The sequence below is a fragment of the Anarhichas minor genome, unplaced genomic scaffold (assembly GCF_050575085.1).
Source record: "Anarhichas minor isolate MPS153535 unplaced genomic scaffold, ASM5057508v1 ptg000003l, whole genome shotgun sequence".
Taxonomy (NCBI): domain Eukaryota; kingdom Metazoa; phylum Chordata; class Actinopteri; order Perciformes; family Anarhichadidae; genus Anarhichas; species Anarhichas minor.
Window position 1 is genome coordinate 4,900,619 of NW_027466449.1, and position 17,021 is coordinate 4,917,639.

The window sequence follows — 17,021 nt, forward strand, 5'->3', positions numbered from 1 at the left end:
AACACAGGGTCACACTGAGAGCGCTCCATGCTTTGTCAGATACATAACGGTATTAGGATACTATCTTTGATTGTTTTATAGTGTATTTTATGGGACATCTTGCATAAAAAGGACAACTGAAGCCACAGCACAAGAAATAAGGTGACAAAGACAAAAACAATATATGAAATGCTGGTAAAGTGCTGCCAAAGTAAATGTAATGACACAAAGTTCCAATCTCAAAATAACATTAATACCAAGTTTAAATTGAAGTTCAGATACATGACAGCTACAGTCAAAAATCTATTCATAACATTGTCAACATAATCTAATAATCGAGAGACACAGGGGTGAAATCTGATTGGATAAAAGCTCTACTTAAAACAAGCTGCACTGGATGCAGAGCAACAGAGGAAGACAGTAGCTGTGCAATGAGAAAATAAGATAATGGGAAAAAATATTTTTATAAATTATAATACATGTAGTGTATTTAAGAAAAATGATTAAATTATAAAATAGATATAACTTTGTGATTCTGTTTAGGCCAGCAGAGAAGGCCTTGCTGGCCCTGACGACCCACCACTGGTTAAATCTCATCAAAAAGCTAGACCCCCTAAAATGCAGATATGGGAATGTAACTCTACAGGCACGAGGACCCAGCATTCTGTGGCTGGGCTGCTCAGCCTGCAGGTTGTGTGTGGGGATATCTGTCCAAACAGGAGGACATTCTTGTGAGAAAGAAGCTAACATGGAGCTACACCGGTTGGCAGTTTGTGCACTGATTTTAACACTCAGTGCATTTGTGCACCATGACATAGTTTTTGCTGCAGAAGCTGGTGGTAATGCAACAGGTACGTTTGTTTTGTTTAATGTATAATCTGCAAGTTCATTATTTACTTCTGAAAAAAAAGTGCATGTTTGTGTGTTTCATTCCACAACCATGTTTGGCAACTAGACGCCTTCATTCATGTTATCCAGCTGATCTGTCCCCTCTGACCCTATCTCCTCTTCTGCTTCACTGCCTCTTTCTCTCAGCGATTCTTCTAAAACCAGGCCACTGCCCACGTCTCCTTAATGTCGTCCCATCACATAAGGGGTGTGTGTGTGATGAAGACTGTCCTGCTGACCACAAATGCTGTGTCTTTGACTGTGGAGCTGTCTGTGTCCCTCCTGCTTTCAGTACGAGCCACAATGTTGAACTTTTTCTAAAGTGGGCAGCTGTTAAACCTTTGGTTGAATCTTCCCAGTGACTGAACTGACTCAAGTCAAAGGAATCGAGCATGGACAGTATTTCAGATTTCTGTTAAAACTCTCTTTGTATATATTCATTTCTCTTTTCCCTTCAGCCAAGCCAGGAGTGTGTCCTCGCAGGAGCTGGGGCTCAGGACTGTGTGCTGAATATTGCTCCAATGACAATGACTGCCCCAATGATGAGAAGTGCTGCCACAATGGATGTGGACATGAGTGCATTGAACCATACACAGGTTGGATATGATCAGCGTTGGCAAAATACTCCTCCTGTGGTGTTTGTTTGATTAAATATATATTTTTGTCTTTGTCAGTGAAGCCGGGTCGCTGCGCCCTTCCCCAGGGAACCCACATGTGTGCCGAGTTCTGCTATCATGACGGGCAGTGTCCAGGAGAGCAGAAGTGCTGCAAGACAACCTGTGGCCACGCCTGCAGTGAGCCCTGCTGATTGGACAGCACAGCAACTAGGCTACAACTACAGAAATGGATCATGTTCACTTTTTTTTTTTTTTACAATTTTCAACCCCATGGTAGCACACTTTGGTGCAGTATTTGAGCAGTGGTTTGCACAAAGTTGGATTATTTCGGGGAGAAAGTAAATTATTCTCCTTTTAATATTGTTAAGATGCCAATTTATGTGCCTGTACTTTAAGTACGTACACAAATGAAATAGTGTTCTAATCTAAATTTGGAAGAGCAAGAACTAAAGAATAACCTGCAGGAGGGAAATAATTGCTAGTGTACCTTCATAGTCTTTAAAAGACCTACAGTATGTTTGTGTTTTTCTTGATTAGTTTACAACTGGATTGATCTTATTCTGATGCCAATAACACTTTGGTCAGTATTTCTGTAGGAGTATTGATATTGCATCGTCTAGTATATTCTAAATGGAGGAAAATATACTGTACTTATATATCGGTTGCTTGTAGGTATGGCGCAATTTGTATTTCACCCAATAAACATGTTTCCAGAACCTAGAAATGTCTTTATGTATTCATCGCCTTGCAGATTATAAGTCTTGAATTTTACAGGTCGCTTTTATGGGCTTTTTAGGCGAGAGCTTGGCTGAAAAAACAAGAAATGAAATATGCCAAGAATGGAAAATTCTTACTGGCAGAAAACAAGACTATTTAAAGAGGTGGCCAAGAACGTCTGCTGCTCGAAGAGTTCAAGACAGTTGCACCACAACCTCACAAATCTTCAAATGCAGTTTAAATTTAATTTTTACATAAAACGTCCTAATTGATGTACTTGTCTAGCGAATCAAACGTATGTGCTAAATAAAGTGAAGGCTGAGAGCCGACGGGCCACTCATCATTGACGATATGCATCCTATGTTCTCTGGCTGTGTTTATCTTGCTCAGTGAGGGAACGCAGTTGGCAGTTGACGAGATATGAAGGAATATGTGGAATGCTGCTTTTTCTTTTTCTTTTGTTTTTATTGCCAGACGTGCATGGGTGAGATTCGCTGACCGGCCAAACACAGAGACGTCTGTGTTTGTTTCCTCTGAGTCTGCCAGAAGTGGGGCCAAGTTTGTTTTCACAAAAATGTCGGCACTCAGTGGGAAGTAATGCAGCTCCAGCTCCGGTGCAGTTTAGAGCGAAGTACCTTCTTGCACAGCTATAAATTTGAATAAAATGACAGAAAGATGTTTGAGTTTATTTTAAAGGCAATAAAGAACACTAGTTATGCCACACACACACACACACAGTAACGCTTCAAACATTCACATTCTGCACACTTTTTCCCATCAAGTGACGCACAATGGACTTGGAGGCAGACAAACATAACAAAAAGATTAACATACAAATACATGGTAGTATTTAATGGTCGACTAAAATATTTTCCATAGCGACAAACTTCTACTCGCTATGAGACACTGTGAAACCGCATTGAACGGATGAGTGAATGTGTTAACAACCCAACAAACTACAGGCAATTACTCACGAAGAGATCCGCAGACAATCGTATTAAACATTCAAGCATGCATCCAACAACCAACAAGTGCAAAATAAATGTTTGGTAAGAGGGCTGTGCATTTTCTATAGAACAAATAGTTCCACACAAATAATGCATTTGCTCAAAACAAATTAAAAAATATGGTTTTGGTAACTTTTCAGTATTTTTGTGGCTATGTCTTCTTTCTCGTATATTACTACAAAACATGTCGGATAAGACGAATGAATCAGAACTATTAAATATAGAGGACATACCAATGGATGTCCCATAGTTAGACTTTGATGCTGTGTTCATTTCCGGTTGGACAAAGGAAAGTTATTTGATGCCCTGTCATACGGTTTAAGGAAATATGACATTCTGACTTAGTAATCGACTTAAAAGGCGATTTTATTTGATCTTTCCTAGCAGGGAGATATAAATCAACAGGTCAGGAACGCTGTATGAGAACATCGGAGCTCTGAGGCTTTGTAATGCTGTGTAAGGCCATTAGTCTCATATTTGTAGAAACATCATTTTAGCACTCATAGGAACAAAATGTCTCAGAGACATTGAGGCTACATTATGATGTAATGGAGTTATGGCTTCACACATCCAAAAAAAAAAAAAAAAAAACAATCAAACCAAAACACTGATGCAGTAACCATAGTAGCAAACTGCACAGCTTTGGTTCCTTGTAAAACAATAACAAAGCTCTTGCTTTCCATCCAAGGAGAGAAATGTCAGTTTTTTTCTTGTCCTTAGTCAGCAGGAAATGATCCTGAATACATTTACGTTCATAAGAATGATTTGTTTTCTTCCATTTGTAAAGAAAACCTTCAAGTTGACCGTTAGAAAAAAAACATTCAAACCAGTGCTCGACTCAGTTCTTCCCTGAATATCACATGTTGGCCAGTGGTTTCACCAGAAGGAAAACTTCCTTTCTAAAAGTAGAGCCAGTTGGCATCTATGTCTCAGAGTGGCGGCACGCCCCTCATCTTGCGGATGATGTTGGCTATCCGCTTGGCCAATCCCGGGCTGGGCTCCTCTATCTGGAAGCTCCGGGTCAGTAGGTTGTAGAGGGAGCCGTAGCCCACAGCCACCACAGTGCAGGTCAGGCAGATGACATTATAAGGCATGCTGAAGTCTGGGGTTGGCAGGTTGACCAGCAGAGGCTCTGTGTAGACGCGCATAAAGTAGCTGGACTCCTCTTTACAGGGAAAACTGGAAGGAGATTAGACATTTTAACATTTGACTCTGATGCGTTTCTCTACAGGAACTCAAACACATGAATGAGTAGCAACAACAGAAAAACAAACTACTATATACTTACAAGCTGCTGAAAAGAGGCTGTTCCCGAGTGCTGTTTGTGTTCATGGCGACGATGCTTGGTACAAGAGAGCTGATCACTGAAGACCTGAATGTTGCAGAAACAGAACAATAAATACAAACCATCCACTCTTACGCCGCTCAATATCATACAACATCCACCACTTGTGAGGACACGTGAGAAGCAACATCTGTGCTGCTGCTTCTTCTTTCAGCAACCTCTGTAAATCGCTTTTTGAGAACAACTCTACACGCTGCATACCCGACATAGAAGCCGTGGTTGGGATCAGGTGTGTATTCAGTCCACTTGAGCAGAGCCCTCTCAAACTGCACCGTGACCTCAGTGACCGAGTTGGGAGGGAGCTGGACCAGCATCTCCAGCAGGTGGGGCCTCAGGCGGTCCTTAGACGGCTCGTAGTGGATGTAGCCTGGGGGAGGGAGAAAAGCATGAGTGACCATTGACACACTATTCTAATGTTTATCCATAGCCCTGTGTAGCATACTCCATACATAATCATCTAAAAAATATATATTTTATATAATATAATACACACACACACACACACACACGCACACAATATATATTTCCACTACAGCTTTCATGAAAAAGTATGACTCAAGTTCTCCTCCTTCTGGTGAAAAGTCGCACCTGCATGGAATTCCATACGATTCCTGTAGAGAAACTAATAACTTACAGTATGTAGCTGATGCAATAATTTGCCTTATCTGTCTAGAGTTAATGTTTTTAGCAAAAACACGCAAACACTGTGGAATGTCATAAACAATGAAATCAGTAGATTTCATCTAGTAGGAGAACATTAGTAGGACATTAGTCTTCTTTCCTGAAAATGCTTTTCAATACTTTTGAATGCAAACACTGAAAATCAGCTTTTTCTTGTGTTTACAGCAGCATTTGCCAACAAATTACCCAAATAATTGCAAGACGATCACGTACCATGTGATTGTTGATGGAATTGTTAAAAAAAACTGTTACAACAATGCAAACTAACTTGGTGTGTGTGTGTCTACGATATTTGATCTCATTTCTCCTGTTGGTTTTAACACGTTTTGAGGGGAATTGAGAGTTTTTGTGCATTTATTATGCTGTGCATGTAGTGAAGGTAGCATCTAAAACTAAAATGTTACATTGTCTCATCTGACATATGCTCTTTGTATAAGGCTGATCTGATTTTTATAATCTCTAAATGCACCCAGTTGTGAGTGGCTTTCATTCAGTTATCAAATAAAGACAAACGGTTTCAGCATTTGGCACATTTGTAATTGTTAATTACAATCAGAACCCGAGAGCAATTTTGTGTGCACACAGATCCCTCTCAGCTTTCTAAAGTGACTCACTGGGCTTGTTGTCCTTTCCCTTGCTGGTGACAGTGAGGGTGTGGATGTAGAGACGGAGGTACCAAGGCACAGATTCCAGCAGCAGCACAGGGAAAGACCTGTAGGGGTGGTTGTTGTACATCAGCGTGTGAATCTCTCCCGTCTGCAGCCCGTAACCAGCCACGTAACGCTCAGCGTGGAGCAGGGGGCGCAGCATGTCTCCTGCAGGCCGCAATTATGAGACAAGGAGATTTAATGGACGACCACGAGGGAAACATCGCAGCAGAGACAATGAATACTACAATAAAAACACAGGTAGTGTTTCAGTTTGAAAATTAGCAGAGTTGGAGAACAAGATTCATGAAAAATCTCGGAGACAAGTAGCGTTTTCTTATTTGGCATTAACAAATGTTTTTGGAAACGGTCACAAGTTGAAACCACTTCAGCAGCTGCTTGTTGGGATTTTCTGTCCCAAAACAGAGAACCGGTTGCAAAGGAACAGACACGTTTTTTTTTTTTTTTTATTAACTCCTTTATAGTTCTTCTTGTTGCATTGAATAATTACCCAACTGCATGTCCAGCCTCTTACACAAAGCTGTGTCACGCTCCGTCACTCACCCTCACTGGATTTCCAGCGGATCAGCAGGTTAAGGGAGCGCACGGTGCCAAAGGTGATTTGTTGGGTGAGATCGTAGACGGAGAAGGTTCGTCTGTCCCCCAGCACCATCGCCTGGCTCAGCAAGTGAGTGGCTGGGCTCACCTCAAGCTGTTCGCCCTGCAGAACGACATAGAATTGATCTTACGTTGCACCTCTCAATACACATCCTTGACCTCTAACAAATACTTTGAACGCATTTACATCCTCAATAAACATTTGCAAAGTCTTTTGTATAGTGTTTTAAATCCTGCGTTGTTTATATCCACGTTTACTTGCTAGCTGTCTTCTTCTTCTTCACTGCCTTTGTTGGCGCATTGCAGCATATCTTGGCCAGCTCATAAATAAACAGCTCCAAAGCGAAGTGAAGGTAACACAATACCCCAAAGGAAACCTTTAAATATCTCTTCCTTGTACTGCTTTGACAGTTCAGTAAAACTAACCTTCTTTTGCTTTCTGTGAAGTTTCCATTGAGGGAAACAACTTATCATTTAGAGTGGATTATAGCGTATCGTGTGGGAGTCAAACCTGAGGGTCGTCTGTGATGTCGATGTAGATTTTACTGGAGGAGGCCAGCGGACAAGCTTCTGTCAGGGTCCGAGAGAACATCTTGAAAAGAGACCACTCTGAGGGAACAAACAGCTGAAGTTAACTAAGGCCAGGGTGTCAGCATTATTTTACTACCAAACACAACATACCTCAGCAACTCTACACTTAAATGTGAGATAGTGCAGGAAGACTGCGCTTTTGCTCACCCCGTTTGCCCTGTCCAGGGGTGTGCAGGTCAAAAACCACATTCAGCGTCTGTCTCAGCTCCCAGGATGTAGTTTTGCACTGCCAGTCCTTACACACGGGTCTGATGTGCACCGCTTGGGAATGAAAACTGCTGTGGAAGAGTTTCTCCGATTTCAACAGGACAGCAAGACCAGCCTACAACATGGCCACATAAAGAAACGGAAGGAGAAACTGAATGCCAGTTTGAAAGTATGATATGGAGAATTCCTCCCTCATATGAGGTGTTCCAGACAAAAGATCATGAGCACACATGGCATTTGGTGTTTACTTTAGAAAGACAGAAATAAACACACACACCCACACACACACTCACTTTGGATCCACATGGCAAGAGTTTCTTCCAGGGTGTCAAATTCTCAGTGCAAACAATCTCTCGTGGGAGGGTGGCATAGCGAAGGAAGCGGTGGTCTGTCTCTTTAAGATCAACACGAAAAACAGAAATCACAACAATGGCAGTGCTCTTGTACAGTCCTCTCATGTGTAATTACAAAGTCCTGATTATGAGAGAATTAGTATTTATTTAAGTTGCAAAGCACGTTTCCTGTTTGGATGGAATGAGATCTGTTGGATATTAAAATGTTGATGTGGTGTCATAATTAACTCATCACTAGAAAAGCTTTACAGAATGCAAAGGGGAGACAAAAGAAGGCTCTCTGTACCGTTGCCTACTCCCAGCGGTTTGAACGACGCACTGGGCTGAACAGTGTTGGTGGAGTCAATGAAGTTAAGTGAAGCGCAGAAGATCCCAGACAAAACATTCGTCAGCTCCTTCCATGTGCCGTCGACACTAAAAAGGGCAGAACAATGGCACAGAAATGTTGATGATGATGATATACATAGGATGACATACTAGGATTTGAGGGGGGGGAAAAGTGCTTGTTTTATGGATGAACTTACTCTGTCACAGAGTCCTGGAACCAGACCCACAGTTCAGCCCCGGGAGGGGAGGGAAGAAAGGGCTGCCCCCACTGCATGGTCCTCCAGTAGCCCTGCGTGAAGGAGATGTGCAGCTCTCGCACCGAGAACTTGGAGATGACCTGACCCAGTGACTTGGGAAATAGCCGATAGTGGGACACTGAGAAACATAAAACAACATTATGGAGTTTAGGATTACGGTGAGCAGGGTGAATAGTACTTCTTTCTTATCAATTTACTTTACTAAATGTCGATATTAATCAAACGGGGGGAGGGGGAATAGATGTGTTCTGTTGCGACAAACAAGGTAGAATTTATTTTAAGATAAGAAGAGGAATAAAGCCAAATTTACAACTTAAAACTAAAGACAAAACATGCTGTTTTAGTAGTAGGTTAATGTGTTCACTGTTCTCACCAGACTAACGTTACCGGGAGAATTAAACATTAAGTAAATATTTCACAACCTCCATATACACTGAATCTATTACCATCTTTTAAATGGAGGGTATGGATATTTCCAGATGCAAGTTATTAACATAAAAACAACACGTCCATGTGCGACTCAAAACGAGTCGTATATGTTTACCAACTGCCAGCTGATGACGTTAGCTTACCTTTGTTTCCTCTCAGGAAGTCAGTCTCCCACAGGGTGCGGAACTGGAAGCTGGCATAAATATCTCCTGAGTGAAGCGGTCTGATGACCAGTTCCTCCTGAAAATCGTCTTTAGACGGCGGTTCCGAGGAGTGGACCACGGTGTCGGGGGCAGAAGTGTCCTGTTTGTCGGTTGCCACCTCATCCGGAGTCGCCTCTTCAACCTCAGTCGCTTCCCACCGCCTCTCCTCCTCCACCGCAGGCTGCTCGGCCGTTTGCTCCGCTGTTTCTGTGACTGTTTGTGGATTATCGACAACAGTGGCGCGATGATCACCAGTTGGTGTCGTCTCTTGACTGCCTGCGCCAATAAACACCCACGAACTACAGAGAATAAGCAGCAGGGCCGAGTGGCTGCACCTGTGGGCTGCCATATTTCTCCTACACGGTGGTGATTCACTTCCGCATTAACGCGTCATTCGCGGAACCAGCCAATGGGCTGCTTCCATATGTAGTCCTGTGGCACTGATGCTCTTTGTTTTAAGCAAAACTACCGTAATTCTTTTATGATATTATACAGGTAAATACCAATATAGAGCTTTAGCTATTCTATTTCAAGCAATTATTCTCAACAGTGCTATTGTATACATTTTAGAAGTAGCCTACTTATTTATGTGGAAGATAATAATATGTTTTGGGATTTTACATTAGAGGTTTTATTTTCACATGTGCTTCGAACAATGTACTTGCTCCATTTTTTGACTTGATGAAGTTGTGTTATTGTTTAAAAATAAATAAACAGATTGGCGCATTCTTCTTATGCTTTGTAGAGACAAGGAGGAACATTTTAAACCATATGAAAATTACAACAAATAATGAATATCCGAGCAGCCCGAGAGTAGCCTACATAAATACACATCATCAGTTGACGAGTATCATATGTCAATTGATGCATTCTAACTAACTAACCAATTACAGGCAATGACATATTCTCGAGTATGGCCTTTAAATTATATGGAATTGCACAGCGTTATCTCGCTTAAACCTATAAAGCTGAAATACCGGTTGGTTGGGGGGGGGGATAAAAGCATGATCTGTTGATAATAGATTGTCATTATAAAATACATATATATATATATATTAATTATAAGCTCCAAAAATGTATCAATGTGTGCAGCATGCTAGGTGTTTTGGATATTTTGTCGTGTTGCTGGACAGGGACGGGCATCATCGGGGGCATATCACCCCTCCCACATCCATACACATCATCGCGCACACAGCCCAGACACACACACACACACATACACACACACACACTGAATTTCTGCTCAGCCATGGCTCCCTGGTAGATGCTCAAAGCGGCTGTTGTCAGAGCGAATTAAATCTGCACTCGCTCGCTGCTTTCCTCCTGACCTTGCCTGCCTCTGGTTGGGTTTTCAATATTTTATTCAGGATTCCTGTGCTGTATTCCTATGGCTACATCGGATGGACTAGACGGCTGTCTGCACCGAGGCAGATCTCAAAGTGACCCGAACATACTCCCCGAACCGGGCATCGATTTGGCTCATGGCACAGGTAAGATAGACGCGTCATTGTCTGGATATTTATTTGCTATATATGCAAGTCTTTTTTTTTTTATGTTTCCGCTTCTTTGGCGATGCAGCGGTTTCCAAAAGGCATCATTGCTTGCCCAGTGGGATATCGCAACACCGAGGGATAATTAGCGCATATGCGTCCAACCTTGGACGTAAAATACGGGCTGTAACACCGAATCGTGGAGCTGCAAATTGAAAAATGAATGTGCCATATCAGCGTCTATGAATGGCTGCATGCCCCTGCAGATTTAGCGCGTTACAAAGACGCCTGTAGCCCATTGGGCTGTCATGGCTGCAAGTACTATTCAGGAATCAGCGTGTAGGTCGTTTAAGTTAATATGATATTAGCGCGTGCAACATTTACAGTATATTTCCTTCTGCATGATGCCAACATCCCTATAGAGCGCGTACATTCATCTCAAAATCCGCATGCATGTGTGGTCCATGATGCTCGGCTGAACGTATTTGTTGTCTTATCTAAGCCACCATTATAGCCTCGTTATTCCGGAGACACATGGGTTTTTGGCGTTAGGTTTTGGTGTGTTTTATTTTCAAAAGGCACAAGAACATCTCTTTTTAATTTTTTTTTTTTTTACAAGCCTATTGCTCTGACCCTGCGTATTGACAGCTCTGTCACCCCCCACCCCCTTCACTCTTCCCCACACTGAAATGATCACTGTTGTGATCAATGGCCGGCCGTCCACGTGATGAAGGCAATGGTTGGAAATATCTCCAATTCTGCACAGCCATGCACTCACAAGCTATCGATTCACTTTTGTGTGCTTTTCAACATGGAGCCCATGCCTATCTCTCTGTGGTCTGTTAGTCATCCCTCTGCATAAGAAATAATTAATTGATCTTTCATTAATAAGAGGAGAACACCAGGGAGCAGTCATGTCCTGCACTTCTCTGATGAACTCCTGCAAATAGACTTCATGTGACTCTTGCTTTGCTGTAAATTCTTCTCGCTCCTGAATATACCTTCAGTGCAAGAACATGGTTTGATTTTTTTTTTTTACACAAGTGAGGCTATTTATGGTCATATTGTGTGGGCTTAGAAAGAGTCATCGCCTTTACTCCCACGCATGGTGAGTTTTACGCACATGAAGAATGCTTGACAGAATGATTCAGAAAAAACAAACAGCATCATACACCTTTCAACTGTTCACTAATGAGGCCCATGTTTTACACCCCCCCTTCAAATCACACCTGTCTGCAATCATCAACTGGCCATAGCACATTTTAATGGACCCTTGCCGAATTCAACCCTCCTACGGACAATTTAATTCACACATAGGTGGATGTGATAATGTCACACTGGGTCTTCGACACACCCGAATAAACAACATAGCAGCTTGGCAGGTCAGCCTTCGCTAGTGATGAGAGCTAATATTAGGGAACACTGAATATCAGCCTCTTGCACTGGAATATGCACAACCGCATTATTGTCAAAGATGTGAATACAGTTGTCAATACACTGCAAGGACAATGTTAGTGTCTGGTGACCTAAAGTACACAACAGTGCCCACCCGTGTGGATCATTGCTGCGCAAGCCGCTGGGACACCAGTCTTTGCCAAAGGATTACTTTGGCAAAGACTGCCCTTTTCCCCCAACACAGTGGCCCTTGCAGCTGCAGAGGCTGACACTGTATTCATCCACTTACTCAACACTAGGGAGACGAGTCAATAGAGACAGCAGTCACAGTTGCCCATCACAGAGAATACTAGCTATGTTTTCTCTTAAATGAAGGTGCAGTAAGCAGGACAAGTCTTAAAACTGTCCAACAATCCAATCCTACTTCTTATTAAGTGTGTGGAATTACATTTCAAAGTGTTCTGATAATGTTTTCTCTCATTGTTGCAATTACTTTTTTATTCTGGTAAATTTGTCTTGTGGAAACTAAATGGAGTCCTCCTCTTTGAGCATCTGTTTATTTATATTTCACAGTTATTTAGGAACATGAGTCCAGTAACAGGAGCAGCATGTATAAAACTTGTTTAGTCAGTTTGTTCAGACAAGGACCCTTTACGTTCTACTGCTAATAAAATGTCACTTTCACTCAAACTTCTACTTCGTCATTGCAGAGTGTCAACCACGTTAATGGTGTGGAGAGGACACCTTCAAGCTTTGCGGACAGAAAGCACGTCCAAGCAGGGCTGTCACTGTGGCTTCATTTCTCTAAGTAAAATCTTATAGAAATATGGGATTTTCTGAGAAGCACTGGTCGGGAAAATTTAGGCAGGAAGTTTGGAAAGAGTTACATAAGAAACATATCAGGAGAGAGTAGAATGAGAATATCAGTTATTCAGTACAAAAAAACCGTGCAGATACAGCTACAACTAATTATTAATTCAATCATCAGTTCACCATTTTATGCTTTTTTTGGATTAAACGATTCATATTTTAGTTTAGAAAATGTCATAACAGAGTAGAAATCCACATCCCAATTTCCCAGAGCCAGAGTTGATGTCGATTGATTACTTGTTTGATCTGACAAACAGTCCATACCCCCCAAATATTCCAAGTACAATGATTAAAAAACAGAGAAAAAAGCAGCATATCCTCCTTAAGAAGTGGGAACTAAAAATAGTTCGTCCCATATTTCAAACTGAAGAAATAAATGCTAGGAGTGATAAGACTTCAGTGAAATTTCTTTAATTAATCATCTAATCGTAAGTGCAAATGACCAACCACACAAATAGTGCTGTAATATTTTGTAAAGAAAATAGCTTTTTATGTGCCCTCGCTCTTGGTGAGTCAGAATGCTGGTTAAGTGAAAGGACAGCGTACCTAGAGATCAAATTGGTCATCTGGCACAAGGCCACTTCAACACGGTGGATCTCAGCTCACATTGCGGCTTAAACCCGTGAACAGTTGGACCCACTTTGGTTGGTTATAGGACAGTGTCTCCTACCACAAGTGCCCACTGAGCAGAGATTTTTTAGGTCTCATCCTCCTTCATCGGTCTGACTGATACCTGGATAATCCTCTCAGATCTGACATCAGAAGGATCTCTGAGGATTGCAGGTATAAGTGGAGCCCCCCTAATGAACAAGGAGATACTTCAAACCCTGTGAAAGCTGATATTGAGCTGTGACGATGACTCACCCCAAACCAGAGCAATGTCCTGCACATAATACCTCCCTTTTGCTCAGGCCCTGATGAGTAAATATGGGACAGTTTGAGTCAGTGGGTCTTATATAATGTACTCCCCATAAAAAAAGGTTTTGCTTAAAATTAAGAAGTAATAATGGACACAAAATGGTATTAGGAATGTGTAAAAAAGAAGGGAACGTATTATGCTCATTTTCAAGTTCTGACTTACATATTTGGTCTTTCTAGCAGAGCATATTTATATGCTTTATGTTAAAAAAAGCTATTATCATTTATAGTCTTTCTGAATATACATGTATTCACCCCCCAAAAAAATATGGATACCCAAATTGCAAAGGTAGTTCTCAAGAATTTGAATTTCCTTAATCTATCTATCTATCTATCTATCTATCTATCTATCTATCTATCCATTCATCTTCCTGATCCGCCTGTGGATATGGTAATGATTCGCTGTCTGGCTCAAAGACACTTCAGAGAATATTGCAAAGATTGGGACCACTCGTAGAAAAGAGTGGTACCAATCTTCTTAGCCTTAGCTAACTTTCCGCAAGAAAACAAAAAAAGGATATCTCCCAAAAAATCCTGCTCTTCGATCTATTTTTCTGAATGATTTTCAACCTCCTCTAGAGTCAAGACGCAGGTTGGGAACTTGTTGCATTCAGTTAAGGGGATAAAACAACAGTGAGAGCAACAGTGACTGAGAGGTGAGACGTTTTTCAGTCTAAGAAAAGTTGGAAGAAGTGAGAATCAGACACCAGAAAATAATTCTTCTATAACAGTTAAAGTCTGTAAATATCTCAGTATGACATCCTGCTGTCTATGTTTGGCCAAGTGATCAGCATTACTAAGCAGAAATACACCTCGCCACATTTCAATGAAGTAAACCAAGGAATGCCAAGTATTTGCCAGCATGACAGGTGTTTAAAGGGAGATTCAGTATCCTTCGAATACAGTGAATTCAAGTTACAATAATATTTGTGTCTGTTTGAAGAATGCGTTTGGCTAGAAACCGGGTGGGTATAGGACAAATACTGATTCTACAAACTGTAGCCTATATCACTGTTAGTTTGTAACGCAAATGGAAGATATTCTCAGTAGAGCTGAAACAATTAGTCGTCCAACTATTTTGATAATTAATCAAATGAGTCATTTTCTAAGCAAAATTGCCAAAAACGATCTGGTTCCAGCTTCTTTAATGTTTGTATCTGCTGCTTTTTCTATCTTAAATCATAGTAAACTGAATATGTTTGGCTTCTGGACTGTTAGATGGACAAAACAAGACATATGAAAACATTTTCTAGACAAAGAAAATATTGTTAAAATCATGGTTTTTCAATTGTTCTTTTGCTGCCATCAAGGAGAACACAATACAATAATGCACACATAGATCGACTCAAGCAAGCTTACAGTATCAGGATGCACTGTCGTAAGATTTGGTCTTCAGAAGAACCACCTGCAACCACATGAAGCCCAGCCTCAATAAGTTCTCACTTCCTACTTTCAGTAGCGGAGCTGTAACTCACGCCAGCGTCACAACTCATTGGTCATGGTCAGCCTAAAGGGTCTGTGAGTCAGTCAAGGCCACCTGGTAGTAGTAGCCACTGGCGAGCTATTCATTTCTCTCCTCCATGATGCCATAAAGGTCCTCACAGAGGCCAAGGAGACAAACACTCTGTCATAGAGCCTAAGAGTTGCTTCCTGGTTGCCTAACAAAATATATGCTTTCACCAACATGAAATGCTTCATTTTTTTTATTATTAATTGATGTAGTTGAGACTGTGGGATCAAAGGACTGTATGTTTTAAAACTGGCCCTTAAGCATAGTGATACATATCCGCCAGTCCACGACTACAAGCACTGACTCATTCAGTCATTTTATAGTTTACTCTTTGGTCTTTGGTAAGGATGGGCGAGATGAGATGTTATTTTATACCATTGCTTTTGTGTTCGTCATCCTTTTCTCCTCTCTGTCTGTAACATATCTGCACGTTGTACCAACCGTACTGTCACACTGTGGATCCACGACCGCTGAGTAGTGAATGGTAATAAGCTGCATCTGGACGTTTTGTTGAGCTCTGCTCTCTGTGGACGCCTTCACTGTCTTTCAGCCGCCCATGAAAATGGAGCACAAAAATCACGAGAACAACAAAAGCTCTACATCATGCCTGCTCCCTGTGGATGTGGGAGCAGATTAGGCATTTGACAGCATCTGAGCCATGTGTGGCTGCGCCTGTTGTTTGCATGCAAACACCTGCATGTCAGCGTGATTTTTTTTTTGGGGCGTGTGCATTCAAGTGTGCATTGATCTGCAGGAGAACTGGCAGGGCTGTGCAGACTCGTGCAATGAAAACAATCACAAAATCACAGCCGAAATGGGCTAGAATGAGACAGTCAGGCAGTTGAACAGACAGCCCTTGGAGAACAGAGAATGAAGACCCAAGCAGCCCTCAACACCTGTCAGAGAAACCAGCGTAAAGGCTGCATGAAATGGAGCTATTTAGCCTTTAAATGCTGAGGTGAAATGGAGTTCACATAGTTGTATGCACTATGCTGAGAAGGGTAAAGAGCAAAGATGAGGAAACTCCTCTGGGTATCGAGTCTGTAGAACAGTGGAGGCCTCTTTTGGAAGGAAAAGGACAGGAGACTGAATTAGTGAGGCAGAGAGGAGGTGGAGGAGCGGGAAACAGAGCAAGGAGAGAAATAGATGAGGAAGAGACGGCCTTCGTTGAAAAAAAGTCAAGGAATCGTCCCTATTGCTAACTGGCCACGGTGAGATGATGGATAGTCTACAGGAGACCATTAACACAGAGGCAGTAGCTGTGTGCTTTGGAAAGCCTCTGCATGAGTTCCAGTACTGGACAGGTTTTCATGGATCATATGTAGACCTTTTAGTGATATAGTTACACCAAGAATACTAAATTCCTCTTTTTATCTAAATCTGTATGATTTTTTCTCATTGACTCACCTTTGCTTTTGCATTTCTACACTATCTGCACTTTCTAATCTACACTATATATGTAACCTGCAATAGTTTGGGGCCAAATACAGGAGTTTGGTCTCTACCAACCCCTGAGAAAATATCTGCCGCTTTAGCTGCTAAATGCTCCACTATGTTCACTGGCTGGTCGCCAAATTTGTCTGTCTGCTGTTTAGTGCTGGGCAGGTAGCGTACAGTGGGTAGTAAAAGTTGTTTTGCTGAAAGGGGCTGCCAAAAACAATACTATGAGAGAGGTGAGAGTGAAACAAAATAGTAAAATTGCAAGCCATAAAACAGAAACGATGAGCTGAAAGACGCTATAAAGCTCCAGCTGAGGGGAACAGCAGAATTGGGTGGTATTATTCTGTGGGTTCTTGATTTTATACAACTCTTCTGTCAAGTATTGAATTACCATCTACATAAAAAATACGATTATAGCCCCTTCAAGTAAGGCTGTAAAATAATATAGAAAAAGAGTCCAATTCATCTTCTTGATCACATGTCAGTACGTTTTTAACGTCCACAGCAGCACTCCCAGTGTCTCTCTCTCTCT

The 17,021-nt window shown here is 41.7% G+C and overlaps 3 protein-coding genes across 3 annotated transcripts in view; 2 read left to right on the forward strand and 1 right to left on the reverse strand.

The window, feature by feature from the left end:
- The first annotated feature begins 712 nt into the window (after positions 1–712).
- Positions 713–2,427, forward strand: wfdc2 (WAP four-disulfide core domain 2). Its single transcript, XM_076094626.1, has 4 exons — positions 713–830; positions 1,015–1,158; positions 1,326–1,463; positions 1,542–2,427. Exons 1-4 carry the CDS (start codon positions 728–730, stop codon positions 1,673–1,675), a joined length of 519 nt encoding a protein of 172 aa, XP_075950741.1. The 5' UTR covers positions 713–727; the 3' UTR covers positions 1,676–2,427.
- A 439-nt stretch (positions 2,428–2,866) lies between these two features.
- Positions 2,867–9,250, reverse strand: pigt (phosphatidylinositol glycan anchor biosynthesis, class T). The gene is made up of 11 exons (XM_076094614.1): positions 8,807–9,250; positions 8,175–8,352; positions 7,937–8,064; positions 7,591–7,691; positions 7,238–7,412; positions 7,011–7,108; positions 6,446–6,602; positions 5,849–6,049; positions 4,755–4,920; positions 4,497–4,580; positions 2,867–4,387 (listed from the first exon to the last, which is right to left on the reverse strand). The coding sequence occupies exons 1-11, from the start codon at positions 9,213–9,215 to the stop codon at positions 4,138–4,140; spliced, it is 1,947 nt and encodes a 648-aa protein (XP_075950729.1). The 5' UTR covers positions 9,216–9,250; the 3' UTR covers positions 2,867–4,137.
- Positions 9,251–10,253: 1,003 nt separating this feature from the next.
- Positions 10,254–17,021, forward strand: part of phactr3a (phosphatase and actin regulator 3a) — a 28,595-nt gene continuing 21,827 nt past the window's right edge. Inside the window, exon 1 of the mRNA XM_076102253.1 lies at positions 10,254–10,356. Within this exon, the coding sequence (XP_075958368.1) occupies positions 10,254–10,356 (103 nt within the window). The remainder of the gene's footprint in view (positions 10,357–17,021) is intronic.